The sequence below is a fragment of the Gekko japonicus genome, unplaced genomic scaffold (assembly GCF_001447785.1).
Source record: "Gekko japonicus isolate JY-2015 unplaced genomic scaffold, Gekko_japonicus_V1.1 scaffold16, whole genome shotgun sequence".
Lineage (NCBI taxonomy): Eukaryota > Metazoa > Chordata > Lepidosauria > Squamata > Gekkonidae > Gekko > Gekko japonicus.
The window spans coordinates 406,666-429,646 of NW_015169777.1; the positions used below are offsets into that span (position 1 = coordinate 406,666).

Below are 22,981 nucleotides of genomic sequence, written 5' to 3' on the forward strand. Positions count from 1 at the left end.
TTTTGCATTGCGAACCCCCACAGCCCCACTGTGCTAGTCCTTCAGATGGCAGTGGTCCTGTACAGCTATATAAGACAGGATAGGGTTAGGCTGCCTGCAAGCAGTTAGAAAGGAAGGAATAGTTACTTCTTGCTTCTACCACTTACTAGTTGCATGTATACCATGGGAAACTCTGGAACAAAATACAGGCAATGTTCCCTTTCAGACTAGGGGCAAGCACTAGGCCTCTGTTAATCCAAAGAATGTGTCTGGACAGAAGCTTTAGTGATAGTCCCAAAAAAGGTGATAGGATAATGATATAACATAAGAGAAACCTGGTGCTTCTGATAATTTAGACAGATGGTCCATATTGCCTCCCCTAATTTCTATCAGTAGACAAACCTAAGACAGCAAGATTTGTTCAGTTCAGTACACCTATGCCCTGTATCCACTGAGTGATCCCAGTGTGTGAACTCTCTTTCAGCCTAGTGTGGCCATTCCCCAAATTTAAAAATGGCAGCTTGTTCTACTGCTCTGATAATGAATGAATCCAGGTAGTGGGATTCTCATTTTCCTGAACAGTAACCAAGGGATAGAGCAATGACCTGCTCATTCACTTTCTAGCTCTATAATTCATGCCTCTCTAGAGAGGTCCCCCAAACCACTTGCCTTGGAAGAACAGGTAGATGAACACCTGACATAAGGAGACAAAAGCACGCAGACCATTATTAGACAAGGTTGCTTACAGACAAATACAGCAAGGCAGAAAACTGCAATTCAGACAAGCCAGTTCTAGTATGACCGAATTATTTTTAAATAATGAATAATTAAAGGCCAAGCCAACTTTAAAAGCACATTTTATACCTTCAAATTGCTTTGCAGCACCTTCCCAATACTTTGTAAATCACACTTCTTGTAAAGAGTCAGGGTTGATTCGACAGCAAGAAAATAGGAAAGACAACATTGGAAAAGTAGTGGAATTAGAAGAAAAGCTTTTGTCACACAACATCACAAATAGAGGTTTCTATGGCTGTGCCTGGGAGAAGCACCAAGCAGTATTGAATTCCTACATGAATTATGTCCATTAGAATGAAAAACACTGACAAAGCGGATAAAGCTTCTCTGCTTCAGAATGTGTGACTTCACAGTACCAAAAGCAGCTGGCATTATGTCACAGTAAGAATCAGAGCGGTTGTCAAAACAATTGTTTCTCTGCTGCTTTTTGTCCTCATTTATTAAGTAGTTGTCTTTTAAAAAAAAAAAAATCAGAACCTAGAGGTACCAGAGTCTTTTGGGGGAAATTTCTCCCTCTTCCTAACAAGCCAACCAGTTTAACTTGTTAGTCCTCACACTCTGAGCAGGAAGTGGACTTATCTTCTCTCTTGTCAGCATTCCATTTCTGATCTTGGCAAAGTTGGTGATGGGAGAGCACAGCTAACAATGGTGATGCATGACTGGGTGGAAAGTGACAGAGACAAATGAAATCTCAGAGTAAAAACAATCCCTGTTTGCCTGCCCTGGGACTCTGCAGTTTGTTTATATTTCTGCCAGTACTGATTCTTTTTCAGTACTATAGTTCCAGAAGTGGCTTTTCTAGTGCTAATGGTAAGGGCGGTTTATTCTGCCATAGAAATTTCTGCAATAACCTTAATTAAAAACAGAGTTTCATCTTCTGAAAAAATACAAAATTCTACCTGTTCATCAGTTGCCAGTTATGTAGGATATTAAACATCAAAAACATTCCTATTTACCAGAAAAGGGAGGGTTGGAGAGAGACACTGTTCATAAGCAACATACAAAGTCTCAGGAAAGAAAATAAAAATTCAAGTATCAAAAAGCTATACTGAGAAAACTTTAGATTAACCAGCCAGAAACACAGCCATCGACTAATCTCCAGATCTTGGGGGGGATTATGAAAAGGTCATGGTGTTTACGCTGGAGAGCCAACATTGAGTTGGGCAGAAAACTGGAAAAAGGGTGGGTTGTTTTTTTTTAGAAAACCACGGGTGTGAAGGGCCAGGAGATTCCAGCTAGTCTCTTACACTAGTACTGCCTGTTATTTTTTGGTCCAGACAAAAAGAAAAGTTAGCTAAGCATCCTTGTATTTTCCCCCCTTTTCCATAATTCTTTTTGTATATGGACCTCCATATAAAGCACAAGGGTCTGCCTCCTTGAGGAAGCCCCTCTTTTTTAAAAAAGGGGGCGGTCTGAGACAAGAGGCAGAAAAATAGTTTATCCTCCTCCTTTATGTGTCCAAGCAGAGAGGTAGGCAAGGGAAGAAAAGCAAATATAAAACCAAATCAATCAAAGTTTGTATTTCCAAGGAGAGGGCCATCATGGATGAATTACACTAGATTCAGCAGTATTCAATTAAAAACAGTAGCCAAGAAAGCTACCCATTTGACACACCCTTTTGTTCTGTTTCCCTCACCTTCACGACTGGTCCAAATAGACATCACAAAGCTTCCTAATGATAATTGAATTAATTTTAAAACACGCACACACATCCTGGAAACTTGCTCTATGATTAGCCACAAAAACAGTTCTTGCTGGCCACTGTTTCCCTCTGGTGGAGGAAACTCACAGTGCACTTGCTCTGCCATCTGGCACTGCCCCCCCCACCAGTGGTCCAACAGGCAGGAGTCTTTTTTTTGTTTTTTTGTAAATCTTCAGCCCATCTTTGCCAGGCAAAACTGCAGGAGGACTTGCTTCCCATGTGGTCAACGACAGGCCAGGAATGTCTAGAAGAGGAATGTTTTTTTCTCTGGTCCCCAGGGCAGGCAGTGCACTCCAAGGGCAAGTCCACAAGCCCCTTCACTGCTCAGCAAGGCTTCTACACTTCTGTGGAAAACAAGATGCTCTGTCTTTTGCTGTCTGGTGTAGGGATCGTCTCTAGCTGCAGAAAGTAGAGGAGAACTTGAACCTGCAAAGTACAGGGGACATAGAATCAAGGAGTGCATTGTGTGGGGCCAGCATAATGTCAGAAGCAAAACAAGGCAATTGCAGCAGAGGGCAGAATTTGAACTCCAGATAAGGGAAGCAGCACAGAGGGCAGAGACAGCAAACCTACTGGGGCACATGCCTCACTGAAACAAACAGCTTGTGGAGAAGAACTTCCTTGTGGATTGTACCCCAAGTTAATTAGTGCAGACTGTGGGATGGAAATGAGCCAAAATGTTCTGGGCTGATGCTGGGCAGTGAATTAGACAGGGCGACCCGTGTTCACTCAGCTCAGCCACAAAGCTCATTTTGTTGCCTGGGGTAAGTCACACTTCCACAGCCCGACCAACCCTCAAATGCCTGTGAGGATGAAATGAGATTGGTGGATCTCCTTGGAAGAAGGATAGAATATAAATCCTGTGCAAGACAGTCCTTGCTGGGGACATATCAAAGAAAGAAGAAACAGTCATGGCATAATTACCTCTTTCTCTGATATATCTACTGGGTTATCAGTGCTAGTGATTGATATTGGTGGCAAGAAGTTCCTCTATCTAAGCAAATAGGGCATAAAGTGACCCTGATCCTTCCTACCCTGTAACCTTCATGTCCCTCAGCACCTCCACCACTCTGGCTGAGAAGAAACCTAAGCTCTACTAGGCAAACCACTGGGTTTTACTTGGCCTTGCGTGTTCCACAGACTCAATTTGCAACACTTTTCCTGGGCTGAATCACTTCCATTTACCTGGGACATAACTTCTAGTGACCAGCTATCAGTCATGGCTATAGGTTGGCTTGGGTTGGCAGGGATCTTGCTGTCCTTCTCAGATGGCCTGAGCAGGGTAGGTCCAAAAACAGTTGCCAGATTGTGCAGGGACATCTTGTTGATGCTCTCCTTCTCAGCAACCCTAAAAGAGTTTGGGGAAGGGGGAGAGAAAGCCTGATTTCAACACCTTGGAAGAAGGCTCATTCAAACCATATAAACTATTCCAGAACAGTGTGTGCTGTAAGGAAACAAGATGGGGCAGCATCAAACACCATTGTGTAGGGCTACCACTAGAGGCAAAACCAGGCTAGAGCACCAGTCTGTCTTGGAACAAAACTGAAAATAAACTTTTGGCCAGACAAGACACTTTAAACTACCAGAACTGTAAAATGAACTCCAAATAAATAAGATACTTTACTTTAAAATCAGCGTATATGGATGAAAACAAGTTTTGTGCTACTTCTGTAGACATTCACCACACATGCTGAGATACCAGTCCTTCCTTTCTCAGTACTGTCTTGTAATGTGCACAGCTTGGGTGCACAGTCAGGGAGCCTTTATACTTAAAATGGTCCAGACCTCCAAACACAGAATTTCTCGCGGGGGGGGGGAGGGTGTTGACAGATAGTCACAGCTTCTTCTTCAGCATTGATATTACCTCTTCAAATGGTCCAGCAGGAAAAGGAATGTGACAAGATTAGGTTCTGGAAGAGACAGCAGTAAGTTCAGCATACAACTTTCCTTTGCGACAGGGTCTGAAAGTGCTGGAGGAGAGGAGAAACAATTTTTAATTATTTATTGTATGGCAGGATTACACAGAGAAAGAATATAATAATATAAACTATATAACCAAGCTGATACAAAGGGTATACAGATTGAACAATCCCACTAAATAAATTTTCAATCCACTCAATCATAGCTGGGGAAAGTTCAAAGGGATCTGTCACATCTTCCTGGAAAGCATGATGCTCACATTCCTGTGACAGATGAAAAACAGTTTGGCAGGCTGCACCACAATCACATTCGGGTCCTGCTATTTTGCCCCATTTAAATAACAGGTCAGTGCATCTGCCAAAGCCTGTTCATATTCTATTACCCATCTTCCATGCTTTACGTGCAAGTCAAATTTTTAATAAGGGGAAACGAGACATAATCTGTCATGCACTGACATTATGAGAGAGGCCAAGTTTGATCCAGATGAATCTCTACAATTTCTGGGAATTCTGAGGTCAGGTGCTCCTAATCTCCTTTGGCAGCTTTATCCTTCCCTCTGAAGAAAAGTCAAGAAGTCCAAGGGTGCTCTTCTGTCATGGAGCTGACCTGACTTTTGCTTTGTGAGAAGCCCTCTAAAATAGCAACAAATGCATACCAGTGTCACACCTCAGGACTACAGGAAGTAGGTGCTATTACTGTTTTTGGCATCATCTGCTGTTTAGACCAACTTGCAGGAAAGGGACCGGCCAGGTCTGAAGAATGGGAGATGTGTAGGGTGATGGATTAGGATGCCCTGAAAGAGCATTTTTGTTGTTCAGTCGCACAGTCAAGTCTGACTCTTCACGACCCCATGGACCACAAAGAACATACGTGATCCTAAAGAATATGGTATTCACAAATCATCAGATTACAGCCTCCCTGCATGGAACTCGCATAAGTGGGGAAATGTCTTGTTTCAATCTCAGGTCATTCAGCTGATAAGTAAAAAAAATAATAGCCCCTGTTTCCCTCTGCACCAGGGCCAGTTGCAAGACTTCTAGCATCTTGCTTTGGATTTCTCCACTTTTGATTAGGCAACCCTGGAAAAGTATGTTGGTTATTTATCAAACTCACACCAATCTCAATACACACCGATGCCTTCAGCAAAGTTGGGATAGAGTTCATCTGTGAAGAGAGGCTCAGGCAGTTCTCTGAAATAGAGCTTTAGGGTCCCTGCAATGGCATTGACATCCATCTCATTCATCATGACAGACACGTCTTTGTTATCTGAAAGAGAGCACATGGAGGGAGGCATGAGGGAAGTTAAGTTTCGGGCTCCTCACATGATGCTTTTGAAGTTCCCTTTGCCACAACTGCTTGCTGAATTTGGACATTACATTAGTGATCCTCTAAAGCACCACCTTCTCATGCTCCATTTCCGATTTAATGATAATAGCTACAAGACCTGAATTAAGCAAACTACTGTTACCAGAAATCTGGATAGCCTCCAAAGCAGATTTGTTTTCTTTGAGGCGGTAAAAAAATGGGGGATTCTGTTGGCACTTGCCCACCGCATTTTTCAATAACTTTCCTGTGACACTTGTTCAGGAACCTACAATATCCACACCAAAAGTACCTTTTTAGATGCAGCTTAGGACTCCATAGCCCTGTGAGTGGGCTCCAAGCCTGCTCTTGGGTAGTTTCCCCAGTGGCATGAAGGTACTGCAGGTTATTTATTTACTTATTTAGAACAATTACATGCTATCCTTCCGTTAAAAATTCTCAAGGCAAGATACTAATTTAAAAATGTATTCCAAAAAATCTTCAACTTGTATAATGACAGTAATTGGCATAATTCTGAGGTGAGGGACTTCTAGGAGTTAGAGGCAGCCACCAAGGGGGCCTTTGTGGGGGTTCCTCAACATACCTCTGAAATTGCGCATTCCTAAAAAAAAGCAGTACCTACTCAAACAGAGTCAGATTTGGCTAGGTATGGAGGATGGAGGTGACCCTTCAGGTTCTTTGGGATGCAAACCATTTACGGCTTTAAGAGGTCAGAACTAGCTTTTTGCATTAAGCCCAGAAGAGGCAGCAACCAATGTAGTTAGTATAGAATATATACATTGCAGCACACCCCTGTTAGCATTCTGGCTGCCACATTCTGACCCGGTTGACATTTCCAGACAATCCAGTTTTTCACCCTCACTGCCTCCAGATACCAGTTAAGCACACCGACTGCTTTCCTAGAATTAGATGGAAAGGAGAGATAGCGTTGTGTGTCATCAGCGCACTGATGTTAGCTCACTCTAAACCCTCATATGTTTCCTCCTGACAGTTCCATATGGAAACAGTATGGGAGACAAGATGGAATGCTGTATATGCCATTAAATGCCAACAATGCCCTTCAGTTCTCTACATAGAACAAGCAGGTTAAACCCTATGCCAAAGGATAAATGGACACATTTCTGACATCAAGAATCACAAAAATGAGAAACCTGTAGAACATTCCGACCTCCCAGAGCACTCAATGGGGAACCTCAGAGTAGCTGTTTTATTGCAAAAAAATTTCAGAAACAGATTGGAATGGGAGATTGCTGAATTACAAGTTATTACAACACTCAGGACAATGGAACCCCCAGGGCTTAACAGAGATTTCAGCTTCTTGTCTCACTACACATACTAAGTCACTCAGTTCTCACTTATACCCAGAAATTAAATTTTGTTGGTCTTAAAGGTGCCACTGGACTCAAACTTAGTTCTCACATCTGTTATTAATTCCTTTATTACCTGTATGCCAATCTGCTGCTATTAACATGTCTTACCAAATGTGTTATTCTAATCTTAGCTGCATTTATTGCTCAGGTACTTGTGTATCTTGACTCTAATTAGCTCTTCCTGGCAACTAACCCCCCACTTATATGTAATATTTGACGAAATCTGTTTCATTGTATCTGAATGAGTCTGCATTTACACATTCTAAGTCTCTCAGTTCTCGCTTATACCCAGAATGGAACTTTATTGAACTTTGTGGGTCTTGAAGGTGCCACTGGACTCAAAACTTAGTTCTCACATCTGCTTGTTAACTCATGTATTTGTATGCTAATTTACTGCCATTCACAGATCTTAACGACCACCTTAATCCAATCTCAGCTATAACAGCCCAGTTACTTATGGATCTTGATTCCAACTAGCCCTTCCTGCAACTAATCCCCCCCGTTCCTATATGTAATGGTTGAGGAAATTCTGTTTCACTGTAGCAGAAGAAATGTGCTTGCACACGAAAGCTTATACCTTGAATAAAACTTTGTTGGTCTTAAAGGTGCCACTGGACTCAAACTTTGTTAAGATGGAACCTTGTTGGATCCCCCAAAGGACCAAAGTCCCCCAACATCATTTTCTGAAGCCAACCTCAAGGAAAATTCAAAACAATTCCCAACAGAATACTACCAAGACTTGTTCATGCCAGGCAGTTCAGAAAGATACACGTGTGATGGTATCAAAAGCTGCTGTCAGGTCTAGGAGAACCAAGAGGGACACAATCCCCTTGTCAGTAGATTTATGAATATGATATGGTTATTCAGTCCTTAAAGGGAGGGCTGCATCCTAATATGTTAAAGATGGTGGTAACTTGGTTCTCCTTGTGAGCATCTGATTCCAGTAACTGTAGGCTGGTTTCAAATTTGCCCTTTTTTCGATGGGGTAATCTAGCAGACAGTGGTGGGACAGTTCCGGAAATACTTGGATGAGAAAGATTTTCAATACCCTTTTGGATTTTTGATAGAAACTGCACTGGCTGTCCTGGTTCACAAACTGCATGCAGAGCTGGACAGAGGGAACAGTTTTTCTTATTCTTCTGGAAGTCTCCGAAGTTTCTGACATTCTCTACCATAAAATCTTCCTAGGCTGCCTGTAAAGAATATGGCAATGGCTCCACTCTCCAAGTATATTGTCAGAAGATAACTTTGAGGAACCATTGCTGTTTTCCTGGGCTTTGTCCTGTGGGTACTGTAAGATTCCCTCTCATCTGCACTGCAATGCTATTTGTAATCAGTAAGCAATCGCAGGGAGACCTCCTCTGGCCATCTGGAGTACTGTTTTAGTATATTAACACTTCACTTTGTTGACAAAAAACACAGAACAGAAAAATCAATAAGCAAGCTGGGGTGTGTTGAGGAACATAAGCAGGTATGAAAAGTAACCATGCTGGACACATACTAACTTTTGGCCTCTATCAAAAAGGAATAAGTGTGGATTCTTTTACTGTTCCTGGTCATCTACTGGGCTAGACTATTGACTTGAGTGGAAAAGGAAAACCTCACAAGCATATACTCACTGACATCAAAGGCAGCTTTCAAAGCCTGGATATCGGTGGCAACACCAGAGACCCGATAGATGCCCACCTCCTCCATGCCACGGCGCTCAATCTCCTCCACACACTGGCGCACAATATAAGGCACCTTCGATCTTTCTCTCCTGAAAGTTTAAAAAGGAGAAGGGGTATTTTAAGATTAAACTCTTTGCCTAGAAGATACTTCTCCACTTCCATCTCTGCAACCATCCATTATTAGGATCTTATTCAGAAGCAGGTAATGCACAAGGCACTGAGTGCCAAACAACATGATAAGATCACCCAGGGAATCTATCCTTAGTCCTTCTCTGTTATTCCTCTACATACTGTCTGAGTGACCTGATCACATCCCATGGCTTTTTTAGCACCATCCAGAACTCTCACTCTCTAACACTGAACTTTCTCTCTCCCTCTAATTCAACATCTTAAATTGTCTATCCAATATTGGTGCTTGGATATCTCGTCTCCTGCTCAACTCCATATGTCCAAGCTTTCCTCCCAAACTTTCCTCTCCTTATTCTCCACATCCATGGGCAATATTCCCATCCACACTGTCAATAGACTGGAACCCTCAGCTAGATCTTTGCCGATTTGGTCTCCTTTGCTGTCCATGTCTAGATCTTTGCCGATTTGGTCTCCTTTGTTGTCCATGTTCAGCTTGTTACCATGTCATCTCTCTCTTTAGAATATAGCAAAATGTGGCCTTTCCTTTCCATTCCCTGATCTGACCATCTCTAAACTTGGCTATCACAACTACCTTCTCTCTGGTCTCCCACTGTCACTTCTTAGCCACCTCATCTCTATCCAAAACTCTGCTGCCAAAATAATTCTCCCCTCATGTGGACCATTCAACACCCCTCCTTAAATCTCTACACAGGCCTCCTGTCCACTCCTGGATCCAGCCCAAGCTCCTCATCCTTACTTTCAAAGCCCACCATGGCCTTGCTTCCCTTCTCATATCCTAATACATCCCTGTCTGTGATCTTTGCTACTTCAGCTTTACCACTCTCACCAGTACAGGTGTCCTGCTTCCTCAAATTACCCGTTCTCAATTACTTACCCCTATGCCTGAAATTGCCTGAAACACTTACAAGAAGCCTGCCTGCCATTCCAAGTCTCTCCTCAAAGCCCATGTTTCTCATGAAGTCATGGTACAGTCCTTCAGTCCTCCTTCTATACTGAAGATAAGGTAAAACAAGCCCCACTAGAACAAACAAAGGGTCTTTTGCTGTTTATCCCAACCTCCATTTTTCTCCTCTCCTATTGATGTCTTCCTTGCCTTATATTTTAAGACTGTAAGCTCTCTGGAGCAGGGACTGTTTTCTTGCACTCTAAGTGCCATTTCTGGTGTACCTCTCAGCATGCGGGCAAACTTTTGAGGCATTTACCAGCCTATGACATGCTGTCTTATTTGAAAGCAAGTTAACAGACATGTGTGGAAAATATAACAGCAACCCATACTCAACAAACAGCATTCCCAAATACCCTCTCTGAGGTTCTAGGGAGGAACTTATCATGATATGGTACCTCTGCCAATTACCTCCTCCCACCACAATCCATTAAAAGGTAGAAGCTGAGCTTTGAATGAACCAAGTGCATGAAACCAAACTTATTTTTAATTTTTAAAGGATTTTATCTGTCAAATTGAATCTGGAAACAATGGGGGGAGTTAGGAGAAAATACATCAGTTCTATACTAATTAAAATGCATGCAGTGATGGGGTAATAGAATAGATTAAGTGAAATTGTCAATACTTTTGGATGCTTGGGAATGGGATGGGGGAGTGGGGATAATTGCTGAATCAGTTCTTAGATCAACAGATATATAGTGATAAAAGGAATCTTATTTATGGAAGGCAAAAAATTATTTGCATATAGGACTATAGACTACTCCCTGGCAAACAGAGAGATATGGAGATTAGTTGGAGTCAAAAACTGGCCACTTCTAAAGCCCACCCTCTTGAAAGGAACCATCAGTCTGTGTCTCTCCCTCTGCATTTCAACTCACCACTTCCATGTCCTCGTCTAACTTTATTGGGTTATCCATAATATTTACCATCACACTTTTTAAAAAGAGGGAGCTGGGAAACATTTAGGAAAAAACACTTCCTTATTCAGCCTCTCAGACTGAGTTCAGACTGGCAGTTTGAAGCAAGAGGGAGTCATGGCAAAAAAGACCTGGAACAACTTGTTCTGGGTATTCCTGGTCACACTGCACTGACTGATGCGGGAGCATACCGGGGAGGAGGCGCAAGGGAGCATTCACACTGTTGGCCCACCCCTGGCGCGGCTTTCTTTTTGGTAATCCGGAGATATGCGCTCATGCGGATCAGCAATTGCTGCTTTTGCGTTCACACTTCCGGGAAGCGGGATGAACACACTCTCCAGGGTTTGCTACCACTTTCACCAGGTACTTTTTAAACTCGGGAAGGAAGTGTAACAAGACGGGCTGAATACAGCTGGGGAACGCCGGACAGCTGTGCCTCTGTGAACGGCCCCTTTAATCTGTTCGAGAAACGTTTCTGAAATGTGCCTGTATCAGGCCAAACTGTCAGTTTGAACTCAGCCTCAGTTTCTGTACATGTAAAATTGAAGTGTGCCTTGGTCATCCTGATCACAGCCAGTGAAAAATAGTTTTCTCTCAACTTCTCCAGCATCAACAAACAAGACACTGAAAGTAAACGAGTTGTAGCAAATCAGGGATTCAAATACTACACTGGAATTCACGTAACACCTACTTTCTAAGCATGAAACAAAAAGCTTGGTAGCTTGGAAAATTCCAGGGTGTGTTATCTTATAGCAAAGGAAAAGGTCAAGGGTTGGTTCCTGAACACAGCACAATGCATGACGTTCAAAGTAAACAAGGTACACTCTTTTCAAGCATGTGCATAAAAAAGCATGCATGCATACTGATGCTCAAGCTCACAACACACACAAATCCCCCCTGAACTACCCAGGTGAAAGCAGGAAAATAAATACATGGAAACTTCCATTCAGCATCAGCGTAAGATGAAAAAATCTACTTCAAGGCAGCATCCTGGAGGAGAAAAAAAGACAAATGACTGACTCACTTGGTGACGACAGCGATCTTTACTCCAAAGACTCCAGTCTGCTTGCGGGATGGCATTCTCTTTAAGCTGAACTCCCTGCTTGTGAACTTCACCGACAGCTTCACTTCAGCCTATGAGACATGGAGCTGCACAGCGATTCTTGCCAACTACAGCAATTCCCATGTTGCATGTTTGCCAAGCAAACCATTCATAAATACATGTGCAGACTCGGGGCCCTCAATCCCTGCTCTGCCCTGAATTGCCAGGCCTGTCTGGGTTGCCTTCATTCAGCCCAGCCTTGGCACAGTGAAAGAAATTCAATTATATATTGTACCAGAATTGTATTATTTTAAAACACAAAGATAGAGTACTTTAAGAAATCTAAACATTCACAATAACTTAATGTCAAAAGGAAGGAGAAAGCAAAAATGAGGAATTCCAACAAAAAGTAAGAAAGCAAAGGAACATTTCTCCAGGTTTCTAACCTCAGGCTTTTTAATTCCAAGTGTACCTCAAGGCTCCAGATGCAACATTTTGATGGTTCTATCTTCCCTCTTTATTCTCTGTCCACATCCACTACCTGGCTTTTTGGGGGGAAGCATTTTTGACCAGAAGGTACTCTAAAACTAGAAGTACACACCAAGATGGGGGGCAAAAGTTAAAATAAAATGGTTTCGGGGGTTGCATAAACTGGGGAAGGTTTCTACCATGCTCTGTTTTACATTAAAAAAAAACACCATTGAAGGGAATTGTCAGGTCCAGGACTGGGTCAGACCAGTGGTAACTAACAAAGCCACAGAAAAAGCTCTTGATACTCGTAGATGTCATTTTCCGTTGGAGTGGCTTCCCCCCCACACAAAAAGAACTCTCCAACTGAACAGAGTTTACTGATGCAGCTCATGGAATGGTCCCTCTCTTACCCATTATTGTTTGCACTTTTAACAGGACAATTAAAACACTGTAGCAAAATACTTCAGGCAACTCAACTGTGCAAGCCTCTCTTCTCCCTACCCCACTTCCACGTCCAAACGTGTATTCTAAATCAGCTCCAATTCTTTGCTGTAGGACTACATAAGCAGTTCCTTGTGTTTTAAAAAATGAAAAACAGGACCCCAATTGTAATGACATTTCTGTTCCAGACAGACAAACAGCTGAGAGCCAAAGGGGCCAGAAAGTTCTCCTGCACAAGCTTCACCTAAATCAATGGGAGACATGCAGGAGTCTTATGTGGCTCCCACTCATTTCAATGAGGCCTGCACAGAAGAATACCCCAACGAAATTGTGCCTCACGTTAGTTGGCTTATGGGCACACCAGGGAGACCATTCCAGTTTGGGCTAGCTCTGCTTATGGCCCAATAACATACAGCACCTGATGGGTCAGGCCCCTAGCCTTATGGCCAAAACCCACAAGCAATCTGTGGAACCTGCAAGCAACTTTGTGTGTTCTGTCACTATGCAGAAACAAAATGCTCAAGTTCCACATGGGACTTTGCTACTCTACAACACTGTCACATTGGAAAAACTGCCCTCCTGTTTCTTGCACACAAGAGATCAAAGACTGAATTTCCAACATGACATCACTCCAGAGGAATATGAAGCCAGAGAACGGAAGCCTGCCACACCCAGGGAGCAAACAAATGTCTGATACCCTCCTGTGCCTGCAGACACGTTTGGTTCCCAACTGCCTAATGAGCAAATAATTTGGCTCTCAGAGTAGCTGCATGGGGTCTGGCATACATGTACTGCAGCTATCTCTTGGCAACAGAGACAGAAATTGAGAAGTAATTGTGGGCAGCAAGGAGAACAGGCCTACAAAAGGCAATGCAGCGAGCAGCCCTGTCAGCCAGCCTGCCATCTTGGATTCCCAGTACTTACACCATTCATCGAAATGACTGTGCGTTGCCAGTCTTTATCTTGCAAAGTCTGTGGATCCAGCTGAAAAACAGAAAGTTGTTAGCGATTAGCTGCAGAGACTACATTGGGTGAAAACATTACACTAAAGATAACTAATCAGCATGGTGTGCAAGCTACAGAAATGTAGGATTGGGGGAATTGAGATAAACTGATTAACTTTTCAGAAGAAGAGGAAATTGGATTTGTACCCCGCCCTTCACTTGGAGTCTCAGAGTGGCTTACAAACTCCTTTCCCTTTCCCTCCCAACAGACGCCCTGTGAGGTAGGTGGGGCTGAGAGAGCTCTTTCAAGAACTGCCCTTTCAAGGACAGCTCTGACAGAACTATGGCTTGCCCAAGGTCATCCAGCAGCTGCAAGTGGAGGAGTGGGGAATCAAACCTGGTTCTCCCAGATTAGAGTCTGTGGACTTAACTATTACAACCAAACTGGAAACAAGCAGTACATTTCATTAAAAAAAACTGGAGCTGTGACTCATAGAAGCTCATACCCTGCCACAAATTTTGTTAGTCCTTAAGGTGCTACTGGACTCTTACTCTTTTCTACTGCTATGGACAGACAACCATGGCAACCCATCTTGATCTATTTAAAAGTGTATTAGAAACATGTCAGGGCCTTTCTATTACTATCAGTTTTCTTCCAAATAGTTTCAAAAACCTAAATTGTAGAAACAACACCGAAGTTATGCAAAACAAAGCAAACATAACTAAGTATATTATAAAATTATCCTCATGAATGACCTCACAAACAGCTGTACAGAAGGCAGTCAGTGTACTGATGGATTTCCACCAGAGCTTTTGGCACAGTTTGCCAAGTTTCATCATTCTCACTGAGACCTGTCCAAACCTTAGCTTTGGATTTATGGAGCCAAGGCTTCTCTTTGACCTCCCAAACAGCAGATAAAGTGGTCAACCTATGCCTAAACTGTTCTAATTCAGAATGAATGTGCGACTGAAGCCTCCTCAATATTAAAAAATGTATGCTGCACATATAAAATTAGCATGTCTGGGAAACAGTGAAAAAGCGTGTTTTCAATAGACAGATTTTTTTAAATGTTTCATCATGAGACAATGCTAACTCAGATGGTGCAGTTCAGACACACCTTATAGGCTGCTTCTGAGAGCTGCACACCTGGAGACCCACTGATGCCACACATACTAAAGCTGCACTTCAACCTTCCTGCACTGCACAGAGTTCATGTAACTGTGGGAAGAGAGGAATTAATGCCAATCTTTCCTCAGTACCTCCTTGTCACAGACTTGGCATGACAGGGCAGTACACTGATAAATCCTGCAAAGGCAGCTGTGGCAGGAATACACGAACACTCCTAGAAGCTGGTCAGCAGCAGCCTCTACATCTTTTTGCTTGCTCTGTGCAAGACTCATATGCAGCAACCCTCAAGGGTCTCCTGTTGATAAGAGGTATTTGATGAGAACACCTGACCTGCCCATTTGGGTGTGGCCAAGCAAAGTCCAACAGGCCACCTCTAACCCCTGCCATTTTTCCTCCTCAAAAATTAGAAACCCTTTGGGAAAAGGGGCAGGAAGGAGCTGAGGTTTCTCTTGTCAACAATTGACATTTCTCTGTTTTCTGCCCAGAATCAACATTTCTGAGATGTCTGGCTTCCTTTGTGAAACAACCCCACATTGCCTTTCAGGAGCTGTGATGGGCCTTCACAAGACAACCAATCTGAGGCAACTACCAGCCAGCCACAGGACGACAGGCATTCGCTACCACTGTCTGACACTTGTACTGTCTGACGCTTGCGTGGAGGGCGGGCTATAAATTTGAATAAATAAAATAAAAAATAAATAAAAACATATTTCTTGCCAAGTTATTTTGAGTTCCCAAGGGAAAACCCTTGCTCCTGAAAAGTCCTCCAAAGCAACCCTGGATGCTTCATTCGGTGCCAGATGATTCCATGCCAGTTTAGTGCCAGCTTGTGCTGTAGCCCCTGTGGCTGAGTTGTATGACGGGAGCCATGCATACCACATCAGTTTTAGTGGAGGCATTCTTGTCTTCAGATACCACTGCCTGCATCTCAGAGCATTTCCATTTAAGCTAAGCCGCTGAGGTTCTTGGGACACAACGCATGGCTGGCCACACTTCAAAGGCAGAACAAAGGCCACAGAGACAGAGGACAAGGCCTCATTCAAGGAGCACCTCTCAAAAAAAAGTCAGAATGCTGGACAAAGGGCTCTCTAGCTCATTCAGGTGAAGGGTGAGAGAGGGAAATGGAGGGAGAGGGAAATAAAGAGAGGAAGCGGTGATGAGAGAATGCCACAAAAAGCCAGCTGTGGAGCAAACAGGAATGGAAGGGTCCTCTTCCAACCCACTGGGAGTTAATTCACTTGGCCTCAATTAGCTCAGCTAATAAGCACGCTCTGCCTGCTGAGCAACTGGGAGGAGATACTTTAGCCTGGATTCTCCCTCCACCCACAGAGCAGAACGGGACTTGGGAAAAAAAAACATGCAACAGATTCATCTTAGGGGGAAAGATCATTTCTGATATGTCTACAAGGACAAATGGCAAGGGATAAAGACGGGAAATCAATTATATTCTACAACAGCAGCTCTGTCCTTCTAGATCAGGCATCCCACAGCATGGTGCCCAACACCCCCTTTCCAGGCATCCAAGTGCATTTAAAAAGTGAGTGTGGTCAGGTGGGGCTCTTGCCTGGCAGGACTTCTGATTGGCCACTGGCAATCCAATTGGCTGTACAGATTAAAACAACACTGTTTCAGCAGCATCAGCCACCACAGTGTTGGTTTTATTCCCTCTTGCTCCTCTTTGCAAGTGTATTTTAGATTACCCCTCTTTTCCCGTGTACTTGGGCTTCCTCTACATGTACACAATGTGTGTGTGTGGCTCTGCTTCCTGCAGCACCCATTCTGCAGTTGCACCCACCACCCTGTGTCAGAAATCCAAAGGTGCCCACAGGTTCAAAAAGGCTGGGAGCCCCTGTCCTAGGCAGGCCAGACAAGTAGATTACATGATTTTTTGGGGGGGGGGGGGGACAGAGGGAGAAGGACAGCTGGAACAGACAGATAAGGTTATCCCTCTGGGGAAAATATATATATAAGTGGAGAGCAAACGGAAAGACAAAGTGTAGCTTTAAGCCTATTTATAGAGGGAGGGTCTGGAAATTCCAGGTGACTCACCCATATGGAGGACAATTGCTTTGCATGGGCACTATAGGGATCTTTGACACCACATGACAAAGCAACAGTAAAAATCAAACACTGGTGCACCAATGATTTCATTCACATATTTGGGTGTTTTCACATGATTGTCTTCTTGCCACATGGCATCTTTCAATTGACCAATGATGGAACCCACATGCAAATGGGTCTTGTGAAAGGGATCTGAACACACGGAACTCCTAAGGCACACGGAACTCCTAAGGCAAAGATCAAGTACTGAAAAGCAAATTATTTTATTTTGCCATTCTGATGACTCAGAAGCCCAATGAATTTCATTATTTTTATTTTCAAAAAATACAAACTATAGGTGATGTTGCCAAAAACCATGAAAAGATAGGAGGGGATGCATGTAAGTAAATTCAAACTCAGTGGTAGCAAAACCAGGAATGCTTTTTGTCAAGTAACAGAATGGAGAGGTAGTTTCAAACTAAAGATCCTCCCCATATAGAAATTCCCAGAATACACTCTGCAAGCATTGCCAAAATAATGCCATTACCAACATATAATCAATTAACAGGTGACCTGAGTATAAGCATGGAATGCACCTCACTTCTGTATGGTCACACTGGGATTCTACCCCCGACCCCACTCCAATTTTTTTCCTCACAGCCATCCTGTGAAGATCAGTCTGAGAGATAATGACTGGCCCAGATCACACAGTGAGTTTCTGGGATGAATAAGCATTTGAACCTGGGTTTCACTGTTCCTAATCCAGCACTCCCACACAATCATTACCAAGGAAGAGGCATAATATATACAAAGCGATGGGGATTGGGAAACTACATGAGGACATTCTGCACACTCACACCACTTCCCAGTCCAAATCCCAACCACCACCTATGGAAGCCTCTGCAAAGAAAAGTACACCTTCTTTTCCATACGAACAGGAGACCAAGTTGCTCAAGCTCTATTTATGGCTCTCCTTCCTATTCAGTCCTACACGCAATAGAGAAATGAGGGGGGGGAGGAACTAATACACCGCGCACACCAAACTCCACTTGCTGAGCCTCACTGCCTTCCCTACAATAAAAAAATGGTGTGATTCTCAAATTCCATAACAATAGAGAGCAATTTCAAAGGTGACCATTGTTTGGTTAAGCCAGAATCATTTCCACTTCGTTCTAGCAGAGGGACAGAATGGAAGGGGATGTCTGAAGGCTGACCTCTTCCACCCCCCACTACTGACTCATCAAGAGGTCTTGGCCAATTACCAGCAGCTGCCGGCCTTCCCAAAGACAGCCCCTCTCTGGTGTAGCTGGAGGAGGACAGTCAGGAAATTATTCCATTAACAAAACAAGGGCTCTGGCAGAGACACAACCTACACAGCCCTAATAAATTGGGAGGAGGAGGAAGAGGAGAATGACTTCAATGGAACCCCTTCTAACTGCTGGGTTTCTCAGTTGTGGATTATTTCAGCAATTTAATTATATCCAGTTATGAGATATATGTCTTACTAGAAGCTGTCCTGTGTGCATCCCATACTGAGAATCAGGACAGAAATAGTCTAAGCAAGCAAACCAAAAGAAGCAACTCACTTCTCAAAGGCTTGGATTGTTGCGGGTCTCTGGACTGGGCACTGGCTGAGAGATCATGACAGCAGCTAACCAAGGTAAAGTTGACCCTTTTATATGTGCGTGCACACACACTCTCTCACCTGTTGGTACTGAGAATGCAGGGCCAAGGTAGCAGCAGCACTTCTGAGGATGGGGAAGAACAGCAAATGGCCAGACAGCAGCATCACTACTGTCAGTTAATGGCACAGCATCTCTCCTTTCTTCCCCAATCCTTCCTTGGAAGAGAGGTATGCAGGGCACCCAAACTGCCAGTACTGGTAGTATTACCAATTCTACTGACACAGGTGTGTGGCTGAGGAACCTGCTCCCTCCTTTGAAGCAAGTTATCTCTAACTCCATTAATATTTGCGTGGCTGGATGTGCATCAATAAAATCAGCAGCTGCAGAAGAAGGGTGGTTTGGCTTGCTTGCTGGTGGGTAGCCCCGGCAACTGCCTCACCTTGTCAAGTCATGATGCTGGCAATACTGAAGCAGACAGATCTGGCCTTGTGCTACTCGGGCCCCGGTCACATAGAGAATTTGCCACGCAAAAGGCACGAATGTCGGGTGGATTTTCAGGGCACGATCACACCGCAACATCTGGGAAGCGTTGTGCACCCGTGGCCAACCCGTGGTGTCCCGCCAAAGATGTGGAGTTAAAAAGTACCAAGGAAAGTGCACTAGTATCCGGAAAACGCGCGGCACAGGTGGGCGTCTGATTGCGGGAGCGCTAGTATCCTGTGGCATCCAGCGCCCGTCCATGTCCCATCGCAAACCAGGTGTTTTTCGTAAGCGTATGTGCACAAACACAAAACTGAAAGTAGTGCTGCTCCACGGAACTGCGCATGCGCACGAACGCGAAACGCTTGTGTGATCGCGCCACACCGCTTCTTTGCCACGCTGAAGCACTGCCATGTGATCGCCAGCTAACAGCTGAAGCACGGAGACTCGGGGGACTGTGTGATCGGACTACCGCACTTTATTTTGCTCCGGGGCGAACAGCCACCCCCCCCCCCGCGCGTTATCTGGCCCGTATGACCGGGGACTCTTTTTCCCTTTTAGACAAATGGTACTAGATCACAGGCCCCATGTTTGGGACCTGGTGATTGGGCAAACATTGACTATTATTCCTGGAGACTAGCATCATTGTTTGGCGGGGCAGACTAGGACTGGATTTTTGGCTGCATCATTTTATAGCATCTGGAGTTGGAGAGGATGGCTGAAGGCAGCTAATGGGATTATAGAAACAAAATGCTGTGTGGTCTCTCAGAAGAACTTTTTGGTTGTCTTCACACTGTGATTCTTAGTATAGCTGCAACCACACATATACGCTGCAAAGCCAAAAGCAAGCTCCCACCTGGATTTGGCCTTTGCCCATCAGTCTGTCCGTGGTCTCTCCATCTTCTTTGGTGAGCTTTGATTTGTTGTAACACTTCTCATAGCACAAGAGCCGCAGGGTCTGTGAGCCCTCTAGCTCAATCTCAAATTCCTGTGGGAGAAGAGCAAAGGTCATCAAACCAAGGGAGCAATAAGGAAACCAATGGAGGGGAGTCCACTCACATCTCCTGCCTAAATCTGCTGGGTGCCCTTCCCATAAGTGGGCTGTGCCCTTCCCTGAGCATAGCAGGCAGGCTGAGGGTGACTGACAATTCCCCCCTCCTGTCCCCACTCTCCCTCAGGCAGCCTTCAACTCCCCTCTGGAAGGAGGCTGGATGCAGAGGCAGCACTCCCACTGTCTCAGGTGTGAAAACAGCTGAGTGGCTGTTTTGCCTCTCACACGCAGGACAGCCTCCTGTCCATCACAGAGGCACATTCCCAGCTTCTCCAGAAAAGACGCCATTCTAAAAAGTCATTCTAAAAATATTTGATGGAACTAAATGGCAGAGCCCTAAACATGCCCTACGTAACACCTTCACAACTGAACAGCCACAAGACAGCAACAAAAGCAGTCTGACCACTTTTGCAGGGTCCTGCTGCCTCAGAACAGGACTTCCCCACTTTCTGAAAGCTGTGCCTTCTCCTGCCCCACCATCCTTCCAGAGAAGAAGGTTCAACTGCCTGAGGATGCAGCCAGAGAGTAACAACTGAGAAAAAGAGCACAGCTTTTGCCTTCCATCTTCTCACATGCACATATTTAATTCTGTGTAAAATACAGCCACCTTTTTCTCAGACTCACTGTGAGCTTCTCTTGACTTCAGCGAAGAGAGATTTATTCACAGGCCAATCCAAAATCAAAGTCCAACACATAATCAGCCACCATCAATTAACACATGCAGAAACTTCTCCTGTGCAGGCTTCAGAGAAATGAATGGGAGGTGCACAAGAGCATCACCATGCTGACCCCCAAATTAAACACCTGAGTTTGGTTCTCTCAGCTTTTCATATAGGATGGTCTATTGTGACTGTCTATGCAAAGAGTTTTCTGGAGATGAAAATGGCTGGGAAGGTAACATTCATCTGCTCTTAGAGTGTCCATCTTATCAGAACCATGCCATAGAAGCCTCCCTTCCACTGGAGTCCAGAGGAACGCCTTTCTGATGCCCCACACAAGGAGAAAACATTTGCAATTGACACAAACAAGATCACTGATTAACTGGCTGCAGGTTCTCCAGTGGGTAAGAGGGTGGCCCAGAATGCCATCTTAGCTTACCTCATTCCAATTGGGTTCCGTTGTGTCTCTGTAGACTCTCGTTTTGGCCTTGTTTACAAAGTACCCAAAGGAATCCACTTCCAAGGTACAGTACAGATCTAGAGGAATGAGGGCAAAGAAGCAACACCTTGAATACCATCATCAGCCTGTCTTACCGTTTTGCTGGTCATTGTTGGGCTCACGTCCAGTGTCAGTACTGTAGATATCTGCATTTTCCTGCAACCCACAGCTTGAGTCTCTTGGTTCCAAGCCCCTGGAGATTTCAGTCATGCACCTTTTATCTGGACTATACAGAGTGTTTTGTAAGGGGAGGCAAGAAAATGGACAGCAAGGGACTATACCAAGCAGTCATTTTCTTTTTAAGGGAATGGTGGCCTGGTGGAACTCTCTGCCTAATGATATCTATGCCCTGTGGGACCTAGTGCAGTTCCGCAGGGCCTGTAAGACAGGGGTGTTCCGCCCGGCCTACGGCTGAGGACATCAATGTTTTTTCATCGAGCCTGGCCTCCCCCATCTCTTCTCCCCTCATGGGTAAAGGACATAAAGTGGTCCTTTAAGTGCCATCTGAAATAGTCACAGAAATTGTTTATTGTTTTTAATTTGTTTTAATCCGATTTAATCAGGAGTGTTTTAATCTGATTCCAAATGTATTTATTGAATATGTTGTTTATTGCCCTGAGCCCGACACACAGGGGAGGGCGGTCCATAAATCAAATAAATAAATAAGTCTCCAAGCCTTACCCCATACCTACTGTAAGCAAAGTGTACATGGTTTGGAATGGGGTCTAGGTATGTGATTGGAATTTTTTATTTGTGTTTTTATTATTGATATGGATACTATCAGGTATTTTCCATGAGCTACCCTGAGCCCTTGGGAGAAACAGCAAGATATAAGTATTTCCAGTAAATAATTTAGTTTGGAGCTATTGGGCAGTCTACTTTGCCAGCCATGGTGCAGAATGGTAACTCTAGCTCTGTGTAACAAAGTTTGCTTTAAGACCAACAAAGTTTTATTCATGGTATAAGCCTTCGTGTGCAAGCACACTTCATCAGATACATCTGAGTGTTCATTCACATGCAAGCATCTCATACACCTACAACTCACTTGAGCTCTGCTTGAAGCCAGTGGCTGAATGGACAATGACATTCAGGAATCCATAAAGACCAGGAGATTCATCATCTGTATTTGAAAGAACACATGACTATTGTTAGAGAAGCAGGGAAGAGATATGTCATTTCCTCAAGATTTATCAGCATATATTTTGTTCTGAACACTGTGTATTCCTCAAATGTGACTAAGTTAAATGTGCTCTGCTGTGGTTTCAGAAAATCTTCATCCCTGGAGAGATTGTGCAATATAATGATGTTCAGATCAGGGAACTGGGCACGACACAGCCCATGTCTTTGTTTAATATCACAGCAATACTGTGAAGGAAGGCACTGTTTTCCTTCATTCAACAGATGAGGAACTGAAGCAATCCAGGCAAGTCTATGATTTGAATCAGCCTTTTCATCTCAAGTCCAACATCCTGATACACCATACTGCCTCTTAACCACTTCTATATTTCCCCCATTTTGTTATTTTTCAATCTGGATTTTTAAAGTTTCTGTGTCCCAAAAAAGAAGAAGGGGGTGTTGAGACATCACACAGTCCCCACTTAATTCAGACAAATCAAGTCTTCTTTAAAAAAGCCAACTGAATTGTGAATTAGAATGCCCACTTAAAACACACACATCACAAGAGTCGAAAGGCAAGATTAATGAATTCCCACAACTGTCAAGGTTTTGGATTAAACTCTCAAGGCAGAAAGGCTGTTTTCGCACACCCCTCCACAAAGCCATTACTCTTTTGTACAAAAAACTCATTTCACATCTTGCACAAAGGGGTGGA

At 43.9% G+C, this 22,981-nt stretch overlaps 1 protein-coding gene across 1 annotated transcript in view; it reads right to left on the bottom strand.

The window, feature by feature from the left end:
• Positions 1-2,633: 2,633 nt before the first annotated feature.
• BCR (breakpoint cluster region) overlaps positions 2,634-22,981 on the bottom strand; it is a 116,210-nt gene continuing 95,862 nt past the window's right edge. The window contains exons 14-23 of the mRNA XM_015416719.1: positions 22,196-22,270; positions 21,091-21,188; positions 19,798-19,929; positions 13,648-13,707; positions 11,794-11,903; positions 8,709-8,848; positions 5,528-5,662; positions 4,341-4,446; positions 3,662-3,824; positions 2,634-2,902 (exon numbers count right to left, since the gene is read on the bottom strand). Of these exons, the coding sequence (XP_015272205.1) occupies positions 2,813-2,902; positions 3,662-3,824; positions 4,341-4,446; positions 5,528-5,662; positions 8,709-8,848; positions 11,794-11,903; positions 13,648-13,707; positions 19,798-19,929; positions 21,091-21,188; positions 22,196-22,270 (1,109 nt within the window). The 3' untranslated portion in view covers positions 2,634-2,812. The remainder of the gene's footprint in view (positions 2,903-3,661; positions 3,825-4,340; positions 4,447-5,527; positions 5,663-8,708; positions 8,849-11,793; positions 11,904-13,647; positions 13,708-19,797; positions 19,930-21,090; positions 21,189-22,195; positions 22,271-22,981) is intronic.